Source organism: Giraffa tippelskirchi, chromosome 12, assembly GCF_054371585.1.
Source record: "Giraffa tippelskirchi isolate mGirTip1 chromosome 12, T2T-mGirTip1v1.2.pri, whole genome shotgun sequence".
Classification (NCBI taxonomy): domain Eukaryota; kingdom Metazoa; phylum Chordata; class Mammalia; order Artiodactyla; family Giraffidae; genus Giraffa; species Giraffa tippelskirchi.
Genome location: NC_137286.1, coordinates 86,933,773 through 86,947,432, shown reverse-complemented (window position 1 = coordinate 86,947,432; position 13,660 = coordinate 86,933,773). Strand labels below are relative to the sequence as shown.

General features: G+C 41.8%; 1 protein-coding gene across 4 annotated transcripts in view; it reads right to left on the bottom strand.

Annotated features, from left to right (window-relative positions):
- Positions 1 to 13,660, bottom strand: part of GTF2F2 (general transcription factor IIF subunit 2) — a 179,443-nt gene that overhangs the window by 96,501 nt on the left and 69,282 nt on the right. For all 4 annotated transcript variants that reach the window (XR_014070542.1, XR_014070543.1, XR_014070541.1 and 1 more), the window contains exon 5: positions 11,850 to 11,931. Coding sequence is in view for 1 of the 4 variants with exons in the window: in XM_081547372.1 (XP_081403498.1) it covers positions 11,850 to 11,931 (82 nt within the window). In the remaining 3 variants the exon portion in view is untranslated. The remainder of the gene's footprint in view (positions 1 to 11,849; positions 11,932 to 13,660) is intronic.

Sequence of the window (13,660 nt, the reverse complement as noted above, 5' to 3'; positions counted from 1 at the left end):
TTTCACAGAACTAGAACAAATCATCTCACAATTTGTATGGAAATATAAGAAACCTCGAATAGCCAAAGCAATCTTGAGGAAGAAGAATGGAACTGGAGGAATCAACCTGCCTGACTTCAGGCTCTACTACAAAGCCACAGTCATCAAGACAGCATGGTACTGGCACAAAGATAGAAATATAGATCAATGGAACAAAATAAAAAGCCCAGAGATAAACCCACGCACATATGGACACCTTATCTTCGACAAAGGAGGCAAGAATATACAATGGAGAAAAGACAATCTCTTTAACAAGTGGTGCTGGGAAAACTGGTCAACCACTTGTAAAAGAATGAAACTAGAACACTTCCTAACACCGTACACAAAAATAAACTCAAAATGGATTAAAGATCTAAACGTAAGACCAGAAACAATAAAACTCCTAGAGGAAAACATAGGCAAAACACTCTCCGACATAAATCACAGCAGGATCCTCCATGACCCACCTCCCAGAATATTGGAAATAAAAGCAAAAATAAACAAATGGGACCTAATTAAAATTAAAAGCTTTTGCACAACAAAGGAAACTATAAACAAGGTGAAAAGACAGCCTTCAGAATGGGAGAAAATAATAGCAAATGAAGCAACAAACAATTAATATCAAAAATATACAAGCAACTTCTGCAGCTGAATTCCCGAAAAATAAACGACCCAATCAAAAAATGGGCCAAAGAACTAAGCAGACATTTCTCCAAAGAAGACATACAGATGGCTAACAAACACATGAAAAGATGCTCAACATCACTCATTATTAGAGAAATGCAAATCAAAACCACAATGAGGTATCATTTCACACCAGTCAGAATGGCTGCTATCCAAAAGTCTACAAGCAATAAATGCTGGAGAGGGTGTGGAGAAAAGGGAACCCTCTTACACTGTTGGTGGGAATGCAAACTAGTACAGCCACTATGGAGAACAGTGTGGAGATTCCTTAAAAAACTGGGACTAGAACTGCCATATGACCCAGCAATCCCACTGCTGGGCATATACACCGAGGAAACCAGAATTGAAAGAGACGCGTGTACCCCAATGTTCATCGCAGCACTGTTTACAATAGCCAGGACATGGAAGCAACCTAGATGTCCATCAGCAGACGAATGGATAAGGAAGCTGTGGTACATATACACAATGGAATATTACTCAGCCATTAAAAAAATACATTTGAATTGGTTCTACTGAGATGGATGAAACTGGAGCCCATTATACAGAGTGAAGTAAGCCAGAAAGAAAAACAACAATACAGTATACTAATGCATATATATGGAATTTGAAAGATGGTAACGATAACCCTATATGCGAGACAGAATAAGAGACACAGATGCATGGAACAATTTTATGGACTCTGAGGGAGAAGGTGAGGGTGGGACGTTCTGGGAGAATAGCATTGAAACATGTATATTATCGTATGTGAAACAGAACACCATTCCATGTTCGATGCATGTGACAAGGGCTCAGGGCCGGGGCAATGGGATGATCCAGAAGGATGGGATGGGGAGTGAGATGGGTGGGGGGTCCAGGAAGGGGAACACATGTAAACCCATGGCTGATTCATGTCAATGTATGGCAAAAACTATTACAATATTGTAAAGTAATTAGCCCCCAACTAAAATAAATAAATTTATAAAAAAAATAAAAATAAAAAATAAAAAAAATAAAAGACTCTGGATAAAACACCAGGACTAGGGGAGGGAGGTGGGAGGGGGGTTCAGGATGGGGAACACATGTAAACCCATGGCTGATTCATGTCAATGTATGGCAAAAACTACTACAATATTGTAAAGTAATTAGCCCCCAACTAAAATAAATAAATTTATTAAAAAAACAAAACAAAACAAAACACCAGGACTAGCTTTTCATGGTACTTCTATCCCACTGGTATTTTTGCAAGTTTACTACAGCTATCTATTAATACATTTTAAAATTATTGTATTAACACTTCAATGAAGACATCCAGCTTCTTTCACATAATCCTTCACTCTTAAGTGATAATTAAAAAGGAGCAGTTCAAGGGGAAAGGATGTGAGAACAGGGCATGCTTACGGCAAAGCAAGCTAGCTGCCTTTTTGGGTGAGCTCTTTAGGACTTCCAGTCCCCTGGTCCTTCAAAAATCTTTGATGAAGAAGACTTCCAGCCCCATGTTTTACAAAATCACACATTTAGCCATCAGCCAAAGCATCGCTGCAGGAGGGGATGATAAGATTTCCAAAGGCAACTTGGGAAATTTTCAAGATTAGTATCCTTTACACTTTTCATAAAGATTCTGGACATCTAGTAGAAGATTTATACACTACAACTCCAGGGGTTTCAGATCTATACATGATGGTGGGCACATTAAGGAGTCCTTCAGGGCAAGAGAAGGGTAGATGAAGGTTGTGCAGGGAAACTGAACTCAGATCCCTGGGTCTGAATCTGGATAATATCTAGGAACATCTAAAGCGCTACTTTAGGTATTTCGTTTTGAAAAGAGGATTATTACCACGAACTCTCTCTAAAAAAAAATCTTCACCTTCTTTTCCTCAGCTCTAGTTCTCTTTCTGCTCTGTTTCCAATTTAAACTTGATTAAACTAATTTATCACCTCGGGGCAGGAATTCAAAAAGAATCTTTGTGCGCAACTGTCTTTTCATCATGAGAACTAAAGACACACCAGGATGGGTTGGGAATATCTCTGGGACAGGAGTACTTACTCAGGGAAGTCATAAACGTTAAGAGTTAATATTTATTGAGTACTCTGTGTCAGACACATCATATATTATATAGTGCTATTTAATCATTATCACAACCCTGACATAAACGCCACTATCACATTTTACAAAATACGAGGCAACGAACGCACAGAATGGCCATGTACTTCGCCGAAAAAAAGCCAGCCAGTCACTGGGGAAGCCAGTCTCTGAAACCACGCAGTGAGACCCCAGAGCCCGACCTCTCACCCATCTCACCCTATTAGGGCATCTTCATAGGCCCAGAGTTGCTTTCTAATAAAACTCCGGACCTTCTCATGAGAGAGAAGAAGGACATTCCTCAAAAGGAAGCAACAAAGGAGGCAAACATCCTTGAGGAGTGTTTCTGACCTAAGGTGCTTTTTCTGGTAAAAACAGTTTTGCTGTTGATCTGATGATTACCTGCCCAGGCCCCGCCCCACCCCGGCCCCTCCATACTGAGCAGCAGCCACGTGTCCTGGAGGTGACTGACCCTCGCTCCCATACATGTCCACAGGTGGGCACGAAGCCTTAGGCTACGCTTCCCATCTTCACCGACACATTTATTGGTTCCAGGATAAACTCAGAATCCATGGTGGCCCATGGAAGGAAGTGAATGAAGGGTTGGTTGAAGACAAAGTCACTTAGCTCCTGGGGACTCATAATGAAAAAAAGAGGCAGATAATCCTGGGAGCTGCAAGTGGCCGTCCTGATACCAAGAGAAAGGTCACTCTGAAAACAGGCGAGCTGGAGAAAAATGGGCCCAAAAAGTCAGAACAGAGCTAAAACACTGGTAACACTGAGAACTCCTAAGTAAAGCTGCAGCTAAAGTGCACAGTGCCACTGGATTCAATTCGTGTGAGTCAATAGATGCCTTTTATTTTTAAGCAAGTTGGCGCTGGATTTTTCTGACACCTACAAATGCAAGCATCTAACTAGTATACTAACCATTAACCTCAATATTTGTCAAAAACTCTGTCAATAAAATATGCTTCAAATAAGATCACCAGAAAGCTAAAATCCAATACTATTATTTCCCTGGTCATAAAATTATCTTTATTGAACTCTGACTTACTTCTATGACCTCAATTTTTATTAACAATTAACTGTTTTTCTATAAAACTGATTTTAGTTTATTATTCATTTTACTGTTTAAGAAACTTTATATACAAATTTGCATTAATATTATGTAAACATACATTTAAACATGAAAAGAACACTGTCATATGCCCAACTCTGTGTGGCTACTGGGACTCACATCAAGCTTATGTTCAACCATAGCTGAACATTCTAGAATTTTGTGGTATATGTTTCCTAATTGCCAGAACTTTCATTATTTGACTCCTCAAGTTGTTTTAAAGTTGGCATTTTAATTTATCCAGGCTATTTACAGTAAGGGTCATTTTACATCCCAGTTTATCTGGGACAGTTTACACTGCTATCTCAGTGTGGCTTTCTCCCTGGTTAGGCCTACTTTCCTTCTTAAAAGTATCTTGTTTTACATGAAAAGATGCTCAACATCACTCATTATCAGAGAAATGCAAATCAAAACCACAATGAGGTGCCATCTCATGCCAGTCAGAATGGCTGCTATGCAAAAGTCTACAAGCAATAAATGCTGGAGAGGGTGTGGAGAAAAGGGAACCCTCTTACACTGCTAGTGGGAATGCAAACTAGTACAGCCACTATGGAGAACAGTGTGGAGATTCCTCAAAAAACGAAATAGAACTGCCATATGACCCAGCAATCCCACTGCTGGGTATACACACCGAGGAAACCAGAATTGAAAGAGACACGTGTACCCGAATGTTCATCGCAGCACTGTTTATAATAGCCAGGACATGGAAGCAACCTAGATGTCCATCAGCAGACGAATGGATAAGGAAGCTGTGGTACATATACACGATGGACTATCACTCAGCTATTAAAAAGAATGGATTTGAATTAGTTCTAATGAGGTGGATGAAACTGGAGCCTATTATACAGAGTGAAGTAAGTCAGAAAGAAAAACACCAATACAGTATATTAACGCATATATATGGAATTTAGAAAGATCGTAACGATGACCCTATATGTGAGACAGCAAAAGAGACACAGATGTAAAGAACAGACTTTTGGATTCGGTAGGAGAAGGCGAGGGTGGGATGATATGAGAGAATAGCATTGAAACATGTATATTATCATATGTGAAATAGATCGCCAGTCCAGGTTCGAAGCATGAGACAGGGTGCTCAGGGCCAGTGCACTGGGATGACCCTGAGGGATGGGATGGAGAGGGAGGTGGGAGGGGGGTTCAGGATGGGGAGCACATGTACACACGTGGCTGATTCATGTCAATGTACGGCAAAACCACTACAATACTGTCAAATAATTAGCCTCCAATTAAATTAATTAATTAAAAAATTAAAAAGAAAAAAGCATCCTATTTTAAATGATTAACTATATAATCATCTTATTTACAGGGCTTCCCAGGTGGCACTAGTGGTAAAGAACCCACCTGCCAATGCAGGAGACTTAGGAGACGCTGGTTTGATCCCTAGGTGGGGAAGATCCCCTGGAGAAGGAAATGGCAACCCACTCCAGTATTCTTGCCTGGAAAACTCCATGGACAGAGGAGCCCAGCAGGCTACAGTCCATAGGGTTGCAAAGAGTCAGACATGACTGAAGCGACTTTGCACGTAGCACATCCTATTTACAACTTCTTTTTTAAATATAAAGGGACCTGGCTATAAGATCATCATCCTAATATATAAGAAAAATCATTGATAAAATAATTAATCTTTATGAAATGTATATATGGAGAAAAGTAAAAACTCCAAGGACTAGTTTAAATGTGGTGGAAAGAAAATGCTTCAGTGCTGTTACTGCGTTAGGCAAAAATTTTATTTGCAGATACTTCTCTGAGCATGAATTACATTCCCCATAAATTATACACAGATCTACTGAGTGAGAGGGTCCTTTCTGCTTCCCTCATAACAAGACAAGGCAGATACAGCAGGATAAGTTCTCCCCAGGAGAGAATGTGAATCACAACTTGCTCCCTGCTGTTTGAAGTCTTAGCATAGAAATGAAACCCCTCTGCAACCAGTGTTCTGTTCCCAAAAGGAGAGGCTTTTCTTATCAGGTTTTTGAAGAAAACCCACAAATAATGAAAGAATTAAAAATAAAAACTTTTGAGACAAGGATTTTTAGCTGAATTAGTGATATAAACATGCAGAAGTTAAACAAGGAAGCTGAATGCTGCTGACTTCCATGTTTCTGTACCTAGTTTTGCCTTCCCTTTTTATTTCAATCCATTTCAACCCAACAAGTACTTTCAGATATCTATTATTTGTCAAGTACTATGCTAAGTGCGGAGAAGGCAATGGCAGCCTACTCCAGTATTCTTGCCTGGAAAATCCCATGGATGGAGGAGCCTGGTGGGCTGCAGACCATGGGGTCGCTGGGAGTCGGACACGACTGAGCAACTTCACTTTCACTTTTCACTTTGATGCACTGAAGCAACTTAGCAGCAGCAGCAGCATGCTAAGTGCTGAACATACAAAAAGGAAAAGGAGGAAGGGAAAATGGACAGGAAAGGAAGAAAAATAAAGCTCTCATTCTCTGCTCTTATGTAGTTTGTAATGCTGTAGAAGATGCAACCATGTACACCTCAACAGCAGACATTTATACACTACCAGTGAAGAAGAACAGAATGGGGGAGCACAGGAAAGGGGGGGGCAGATTCTGCTTGGACTGGGGAGTAGAAGACATGAGGTTTCTCTGAGTGACATCTGGGTTGGTTTTAAAGGCTCTTGGCAGAAGGTAGATAAGGCATTCTAGGTAAAGGATGCAACATGTTACATAGGCATAAAATGTACAAGTGCCTAGTGCATCTGGGAACACAACTTTAGTGTGATGTAACTGTTGGACATCTAGGTAAAGGGGAAGAGCTGAAAATGAAGCCAGGAAGTGAGACAAGAGCCAGATGATCAGAAACGCCCGAATGCCATTCAAGGGCAGGCAGTCAGAAGAAGGCCTGACTTGCCGAGAGGCTCAGTGGTAAAGAATCTGCCTGCCAACGCAGAAGACACGGTTTGATCCCTGATCTGGGAAGGTCCCACACGCCTCTGAGCAACTAAGCCTGGGAGCCACAGCTACTCAGCCCACGTGCTGCAGCTCCTGAAGCCTGAGGGCCCCAGAGCCCACGCTCTGCAACGAGAGAAGCCACCGCAATGAGACGCCTGTGCTCCGCCAACGGAGTGTAGCCCCCGCTCGCCACGTCTAGAGAAGAGCCCACAGGACAACAAAGACGCGGTACAGCCAGAAAAAGAAAAAAGAAGGCCCTAAAAAAACTCTGAGTTAATGTGTGAAATATCCAGTACAGGATATCTGAGATAGTGAGCTGCTGATTCTGTTCTCAGATGCTTCCGCTTTGACAGCACCCACATCTAGCAATCTGTCTTCCCACTTGACAGTAACCGTGCCGCCACCTTTCTGTCCCTCCCTCACTGCACTGTTAATAAATATTTGTAGATAATCCTCTCTGTGTGTTTTCATGAGGTTCAAAGATGGAAAGCTCTCTAGAGCAAGAAGAGTATCTAGTGATTTTTTTCTAAAGTTGAGTCTTCACTTAGTGATCATAGTAAGTAAATGGAGTTGCTCAGTCGGGTCCAACTCTTTGCGACCCCATGGACGGTAGCCTACCAGGCTCCTCTGTGCATGGGATTTTCCAGACAAGAGTACTGGAGTGGGTTGCCATTGCCTTCTCCAGGGATCATAGTAGGAATTTGAAAATGTTGACTAATGATAAATAAAATACATGAGCTACGACTTAGGGCTCAGATTACTCTCCTGTTTTGGTAATTTACCCACTGGTGCTCTTCCTAGTCTTCCCTGGTGCCTCAGACGGTAAAGCGTCTGCCTACAATGCGGGAGACCCGGGGTCGATCCCTGGGTCAGGAAGATCCCCTGGAGAAGGAAATGGCAACCCACTCCAGTATTCTTGCCTGGAAAATCCCATGGACAGAGGAGCCTGGTGGGCTACAGTCCATGGGGTCACACAGAGTCGGACACGACTGAGCGACTTCACTATGCTGTGCTCACTCTTCCTAAGTTTAAGTACTTTTTGCTTCTTTAACTTTTTACATAAATTGTCAATCACATTGAAATTCTAAGGGCATCTCTACCCCTCTGCCTTCGTGAGCACATTACACAGGGTGGTAGAGAGCCAGTCTGAGCCTCACAGCAGGGCATGCATTTGGCCACAACACAAGAGCCACCACGCTCAGCCTGGGCCTGGAGAAAGCCCCTGTCCCACCACTCGGGAAGTCTGAGATGAGCTTATCAAGTCCTGCCGACTCTACCTCCAAACATCCTTAAACTCAGTCTCTCATCTCCCTTCAGCCTAGCACCACCTTGCTTAGTCATTCCGACGCTTTGTACCTGGGCTTTGACGCCAGCCTCTAACTTACCTCCCTGGTTTCAGTCTCTGCACCGTGGCCAGGACACATGTGTGTGTGCTCACTCATTCAGTCATGTCCGACTCCTTGCAGTCCCATGGACTGTAGCCCTCCAGGTTCCTCTGTCCATGGGATTTTCCCAGGCAAGAAAACTGGAGTGGGTTGCCATTTCCTCCTCCAGGGAATCTTCCCAACCCAGGAATCAAACCTGAGTCTCCTGTGCCTCCTGCATTGGCAAGCATTCTTTACCACTATGCCACCTGGGCAGCCATGGCTAGAATGACCCTTCTAAAAACACAATCCCTTCACTTTCCATCCAGATTAAAATTCTTCAGTGCCTCCGTAATAGCAATAGCACACCAAGCCCAAATTTCTTACATAGCACATATGACTCTTTAACAAGTTGTCTAACAAGCATAAGAGGCTCTTTAATACTTCCAATTCTCTCCTGTCATTTATTCACTCAACACATATTTCCTGTCTACCTACTATATGTCAGGAACTATTCTAGACACTCAGGGTGTGTGTGTGTGTGCGTATGAGTGACAAAAAGCAAGTATACATAAAAAACAAACCATGAGAGCTTAAACTGCACTGGGGCAAAGTTGGCAATACATACAGTAGGTAAATTACATTAGGTGACACATGCTACTGAAGAAAACACAAGCATAGAAGTAAACAGAGTGGTCAGGGCAGGCCTCACTGAAAATGTAGAATTTGAGAGGAGACTTGAAAGAGGTGAGGAAGCGAGCCATGAAGCTATCTGGAGAAAGCACGCTCCAGGCAGGAAAGACCATCCAGTGCAAAGACCTCATATGGAAGTGTGCTCGTGGGCTGTTAGGAGATCAGTACGGATGGAGCAGAGTGAGCAAGGGGAGGGAGAGAGCAGGTTCAGACGGGGAGAAGGGGAAGAGAAGGGTGGGCAGACCATGGAGGTCCCTGCAGACAACTGCAAGGACTTGGATTTTATTCTGAGTAATATGGGAAGCGTTGCAAGTGACAGGTGAGCAAAGGTATGGCACGACTTGACAGGTTTTTAAAAAACCGCTCTGGCTACTGTGCTGCCAGCAGACAGCAGTGGGGCAAGGGTGGAAGCAGGAACTCTGCTAGGAGGCTCTGGCCATGATCCACGTGAGACACAACGGCAGATCACGTGGGTGCTGAGAAATGGTCAGACGGCAGACGTGTAATATTTGGAATGTACACTCAGGAAGATTTTTCTGACACATTGGATGTGAAGTGGGAGAGAGGAGTCGAGAATGTAACCGGGGTTTTTGGATTGAGAAAATGGGAGGACAGACTTGGCATGAGCTCAGAGCAGGTTTGCAGGGGCAAGACTGGGAGTTCAGTTTTTGACATCTTTGAAAGGTCGACTGGACTTCCCACCAGGCTTTTGGATATTTAAGTTCAGAGTTCAAAAAAGGGCTGGAGCTTATTTTTTTAAACATTTAATTTTTTTTGGCCGTATGGGGGCTCCATTGTGGTGCACAGGCTCTTGGTCGCTGCACACGAGTTTTCTCCAGTTGCAGTGCGTGGGGGCGACTCTCTAGGTGTGGTACGAGGGCGTCACATTTCAGTCTTGTCTTGCTGTAGAGAATGGGCTCTAAGGACACGCAGGCTCAGTAATTGTGGTGCATGCACTCAGCTGCCTTGTGGCAAGTGGAATCTTAGTTCCCCGGCCAGGGATCAAACCCACGTCCCCCACTCTGGCAGGCAGATTCCCAACCACTGAGCCCCCAGGGAAGTCCCTAAGGCTGCAGCTTCTGCTTGCTTTGTCTGAAACAAACCCTACCTTCCAGGCTTGTAGAACCACACACAGGTCCCTACACGGGTCCCTGATGTTTTCCCCAGGCTTCTGTGCCTGCCTGTCTGTCTAGAGTGTTCTTACTCCCATCTTTTCCCACTTGCTCAAAAAAAGTCTCAGCCTTCAAGACTTATGTCATAGAGTATGTGAGTTTATGAAACTCACATGATTATCATCTCCTGAATTACCCTGTTTCCTTAAGTCACTGAAGAAACTGAACTATACGATGGCTGGTCTTTCAGCATACTCCAAAAGGCTGAACAACTTTAATGGCTTCTTTGGTAAGGAAAAAGCAGACATTTCATAACACAGCAGGTGACTTGACTGATCTGATCACCAGAAATCTTTAGAAACTTTTAAAGAATATTAAGACCACAGAAAAATATTTTGGCAAAGAGCTGAGTAATCAGATTTTGCTTTTTCCAAGTTCAGTAGTTATTCGAAGAAGATAAATTCTCAAAAAGATTTGTATTACATAATAAACTTTACAGGCTAAAAACAAAGAGGAATATCTGCCTGTGTTCCAAACTTATTTACTGTTATAAAAAATTTTCATTTTGATTGTCATCCTTTCCCTTGCCCTGGGGAGGCACTGAAATTAGAGGAGTTATTGGACAAGAAAACTAATCTCTGTTTCATTCCCGAGAGACAGACATCCGATCTAATTGAGAGGGGTGGTGGGGGGTGGGGTGGGGGGTTGGAATTTAAAAGATGTGAAATTGAGAGCTGATCCAGTTCAGTCAATGTGGATATTGAGAGGGGCTGTGGCTGCCACTTGGAAGTGTGAGCCCAACTACCAGTTCAGTGCAGCTACAACCTTCTAAAATGTATGCACCATGAGGGCAGAGATTTTCTTTTTTTTTGTTCACTACTATTTCACATAGTTAAGTATGGGGTAAATGAAAATATATGTAATTCTAGACTATATGGGGGATTGAAATACGTTCAATATAAACTATAAAACAAGTACAATACATTTCTTCCAAGTTTAAAAAATTGTTGACTCTTTGAAAGTCACAAAATTTGAAGTACCAAGAATTTGCAACCGTAACCTTTAAGTATGAATTACAAAAGGGTAATACCCATGTCCAAAAGTGTGGAGGAGGGACACCAAAGCAAAATCTCTAACAAGGTAATAGTTTATAAAAGTTCTTTGTAGATTAAGAAAAAAGGATGGTATTCTAGCAACTAGTTATACTTGCTTTTTAGTGTATAGTATCTTAGATACACATTCATCATGGGAAAATTATAGCCCTTGAAAATAAAATAGTGCAAAGATCTTGTAACATGTCTTGAGAGAATCAAGATTTATAAGGACAACTAGAAAAAGACATTTAAAAAATTTGATTCCAGGTTATAGTAACAAAGTAGCTTAATACACCCCAAATTAACAGCCTAGGTTCTGAAAGTTTTCTTAGCAAAGAAACTTTTTGAGTTTAATTTTAATATAACTGACATTGTATTAGTTTCAGGTATACACGGTACTGATTCAGTCAAGTGTATACCCTGGAAAATGATCACCACAGTAAGTCTAACTTCCGTTGGCATACATAGTTGAAAAAAATTTTTTTTTCTTGCAATGAGATCTTTTGGGATCTCTTCTCTCAGCAACTTTCAAATGTGCAATAAACTATTATTAACTATAGTCAGCACGCTGCCCATGACATCCTCATGACTTACTTATTTTGTAACTAAAAATTTGTTCTTATTTGATTTTAAAAACAAACAAGCTTTGAAGAAAACACTTGCAACAATAACCGCTGTTTTTATGCAGTCAATAGGCAATCTAATATATGTATTTCAATTCTAAAAAAAAAAAAACCCCCACACACCAGGTATCATTTTAAAGTTAAAACGCACCAACCTCTTTAGCCTCATGTAGTTTTCATTGGCGGCAGGTCGGCATTCAGCTCTCTGTACCACTATTCCTTCCAGGGAAAGCTTATCTTGAATGGAGAGAAAAAAATTCACAAATGCATTTAGATAACATTTATCATTTTCAAGACTGTATTTTGACATACTAACCACAGTAACAGTGATCACAATCAAATGAAGACAATAATATAAATCAAGGAAAGAAAAGGAATATTTTTAAGTTTATAGTGGTATCACTGATTAGAATAGCAAAAAAACTTACTCGTGGCTAGTAAAAAGCTGGGCTCCTGTCAGGTTTATTTACTAGACTGCTGCAGCCCCTTGCCAATAATAGCTTTCATACACTTAGCTCTTTCTAAAGAGAGTGGCTTAAAAGGGCATAAAATCAAATAGAAATTTGAAGGGTGTATAGAGAAGTAACTTCTGAAAACACAGTCTAAAGCACTAAATCAAAGGTATATACATACATGTATTTGAATGTGTGGGTACGCACACATATATGTGCAAAAAAGAAAATTCTAGAATACACTGACTAGAACAGCTAGCCTAAAAAATACTGTGAAACTAGTCAGGTTCTTGCCTAGGTTATATGGAATATCAGTTCCACCTGCCAGTTGCTCTAACTTCTATTTTTTAGCAAAATGATTAATATGGGTGTAGCCAAACTAGAGCTTTTAAATGCTATGAATATTTGTCCAGACAGAAGGAAAATTTTTCCCACTGTTAATAAGAATTCTTATGGTGATCCTGATACAATATTCAAGAGAAACAAAAGTTAGCACCTACTGTACTGTGTGCCTACTAGGCACCAAGTCACTTTAGATCTCATCTTATTTGATAATGCATATGTGACTGACTCACGATGGCAGCAGCTTTACTGCAGTCTGGAAATGGATGACTATGGTTAGGCACAGTTATGGTTCAATATTTCTAAGAGAATTCACCCAAGTATCCAGGAGAGATTCAGGAACTCCTTTGGCTCCTCAGCAGTGCATTTATGATCCATCTTTTGAGGGCCGATGACCTCATACATTCCACAAACACTAACTAAGTGCCTGCCGTGCGAAGGGAACCATCAAGGCCCTGCAGCATCGAAGATAACTGAGACACAGTACTGTCTTCAAGAAGCATACAGGTCATTGGGCGAACAGATAAACTGACCAAAACATAAAATGCAGATGGAACCACACCCACATGATTTATATGCGAAAAATTTTCTGGACTTTCCTGGTGGTCCTGTGGTTCAGAATCCACCGGCCAATGCAGGCGACATCGGTTCGATCCCTGGTCTGGGAAGATTCCACAAGCCTTGAGGCAACTAAGTCCGTGTGCCACAGCTACTGAGCCCACACGCTCTGGAGCCCTAGTGCCGCAACTGCTGAACCTGAGAGCCACAGCTAACAAGCCCGTGCTCCATAACAAGAGAGGCCACTGCCACCAGAGGCCCGCGCAGTGTAACTAGAGAGCAGCCCGCACGCAGCAACAGAGACCCGGCATATCCATCAGTAAAACATCAATGGGGTCTTCCACACACCAAAAATTTTACGGTGACCTTTGTGATTTTGTCTCCAAAGTTCTGGAACTCCTTATTACAACCTGTAAGTACTAACTGCAAACACACAGTAATTCAATAGTTCGAGGCAATGTAAGCACAAACCTCAAGGTACGGACTGACAGATGACAGCGAAGAGTGATGATGAGAAGCATGTCTACCTTATACCAAAATATGGCAGGAAGGAAACAATAAGCAGGCTGAAGTTATTTTATATTAAATTTAAATTCTAAAAGTAATTTCCTCTT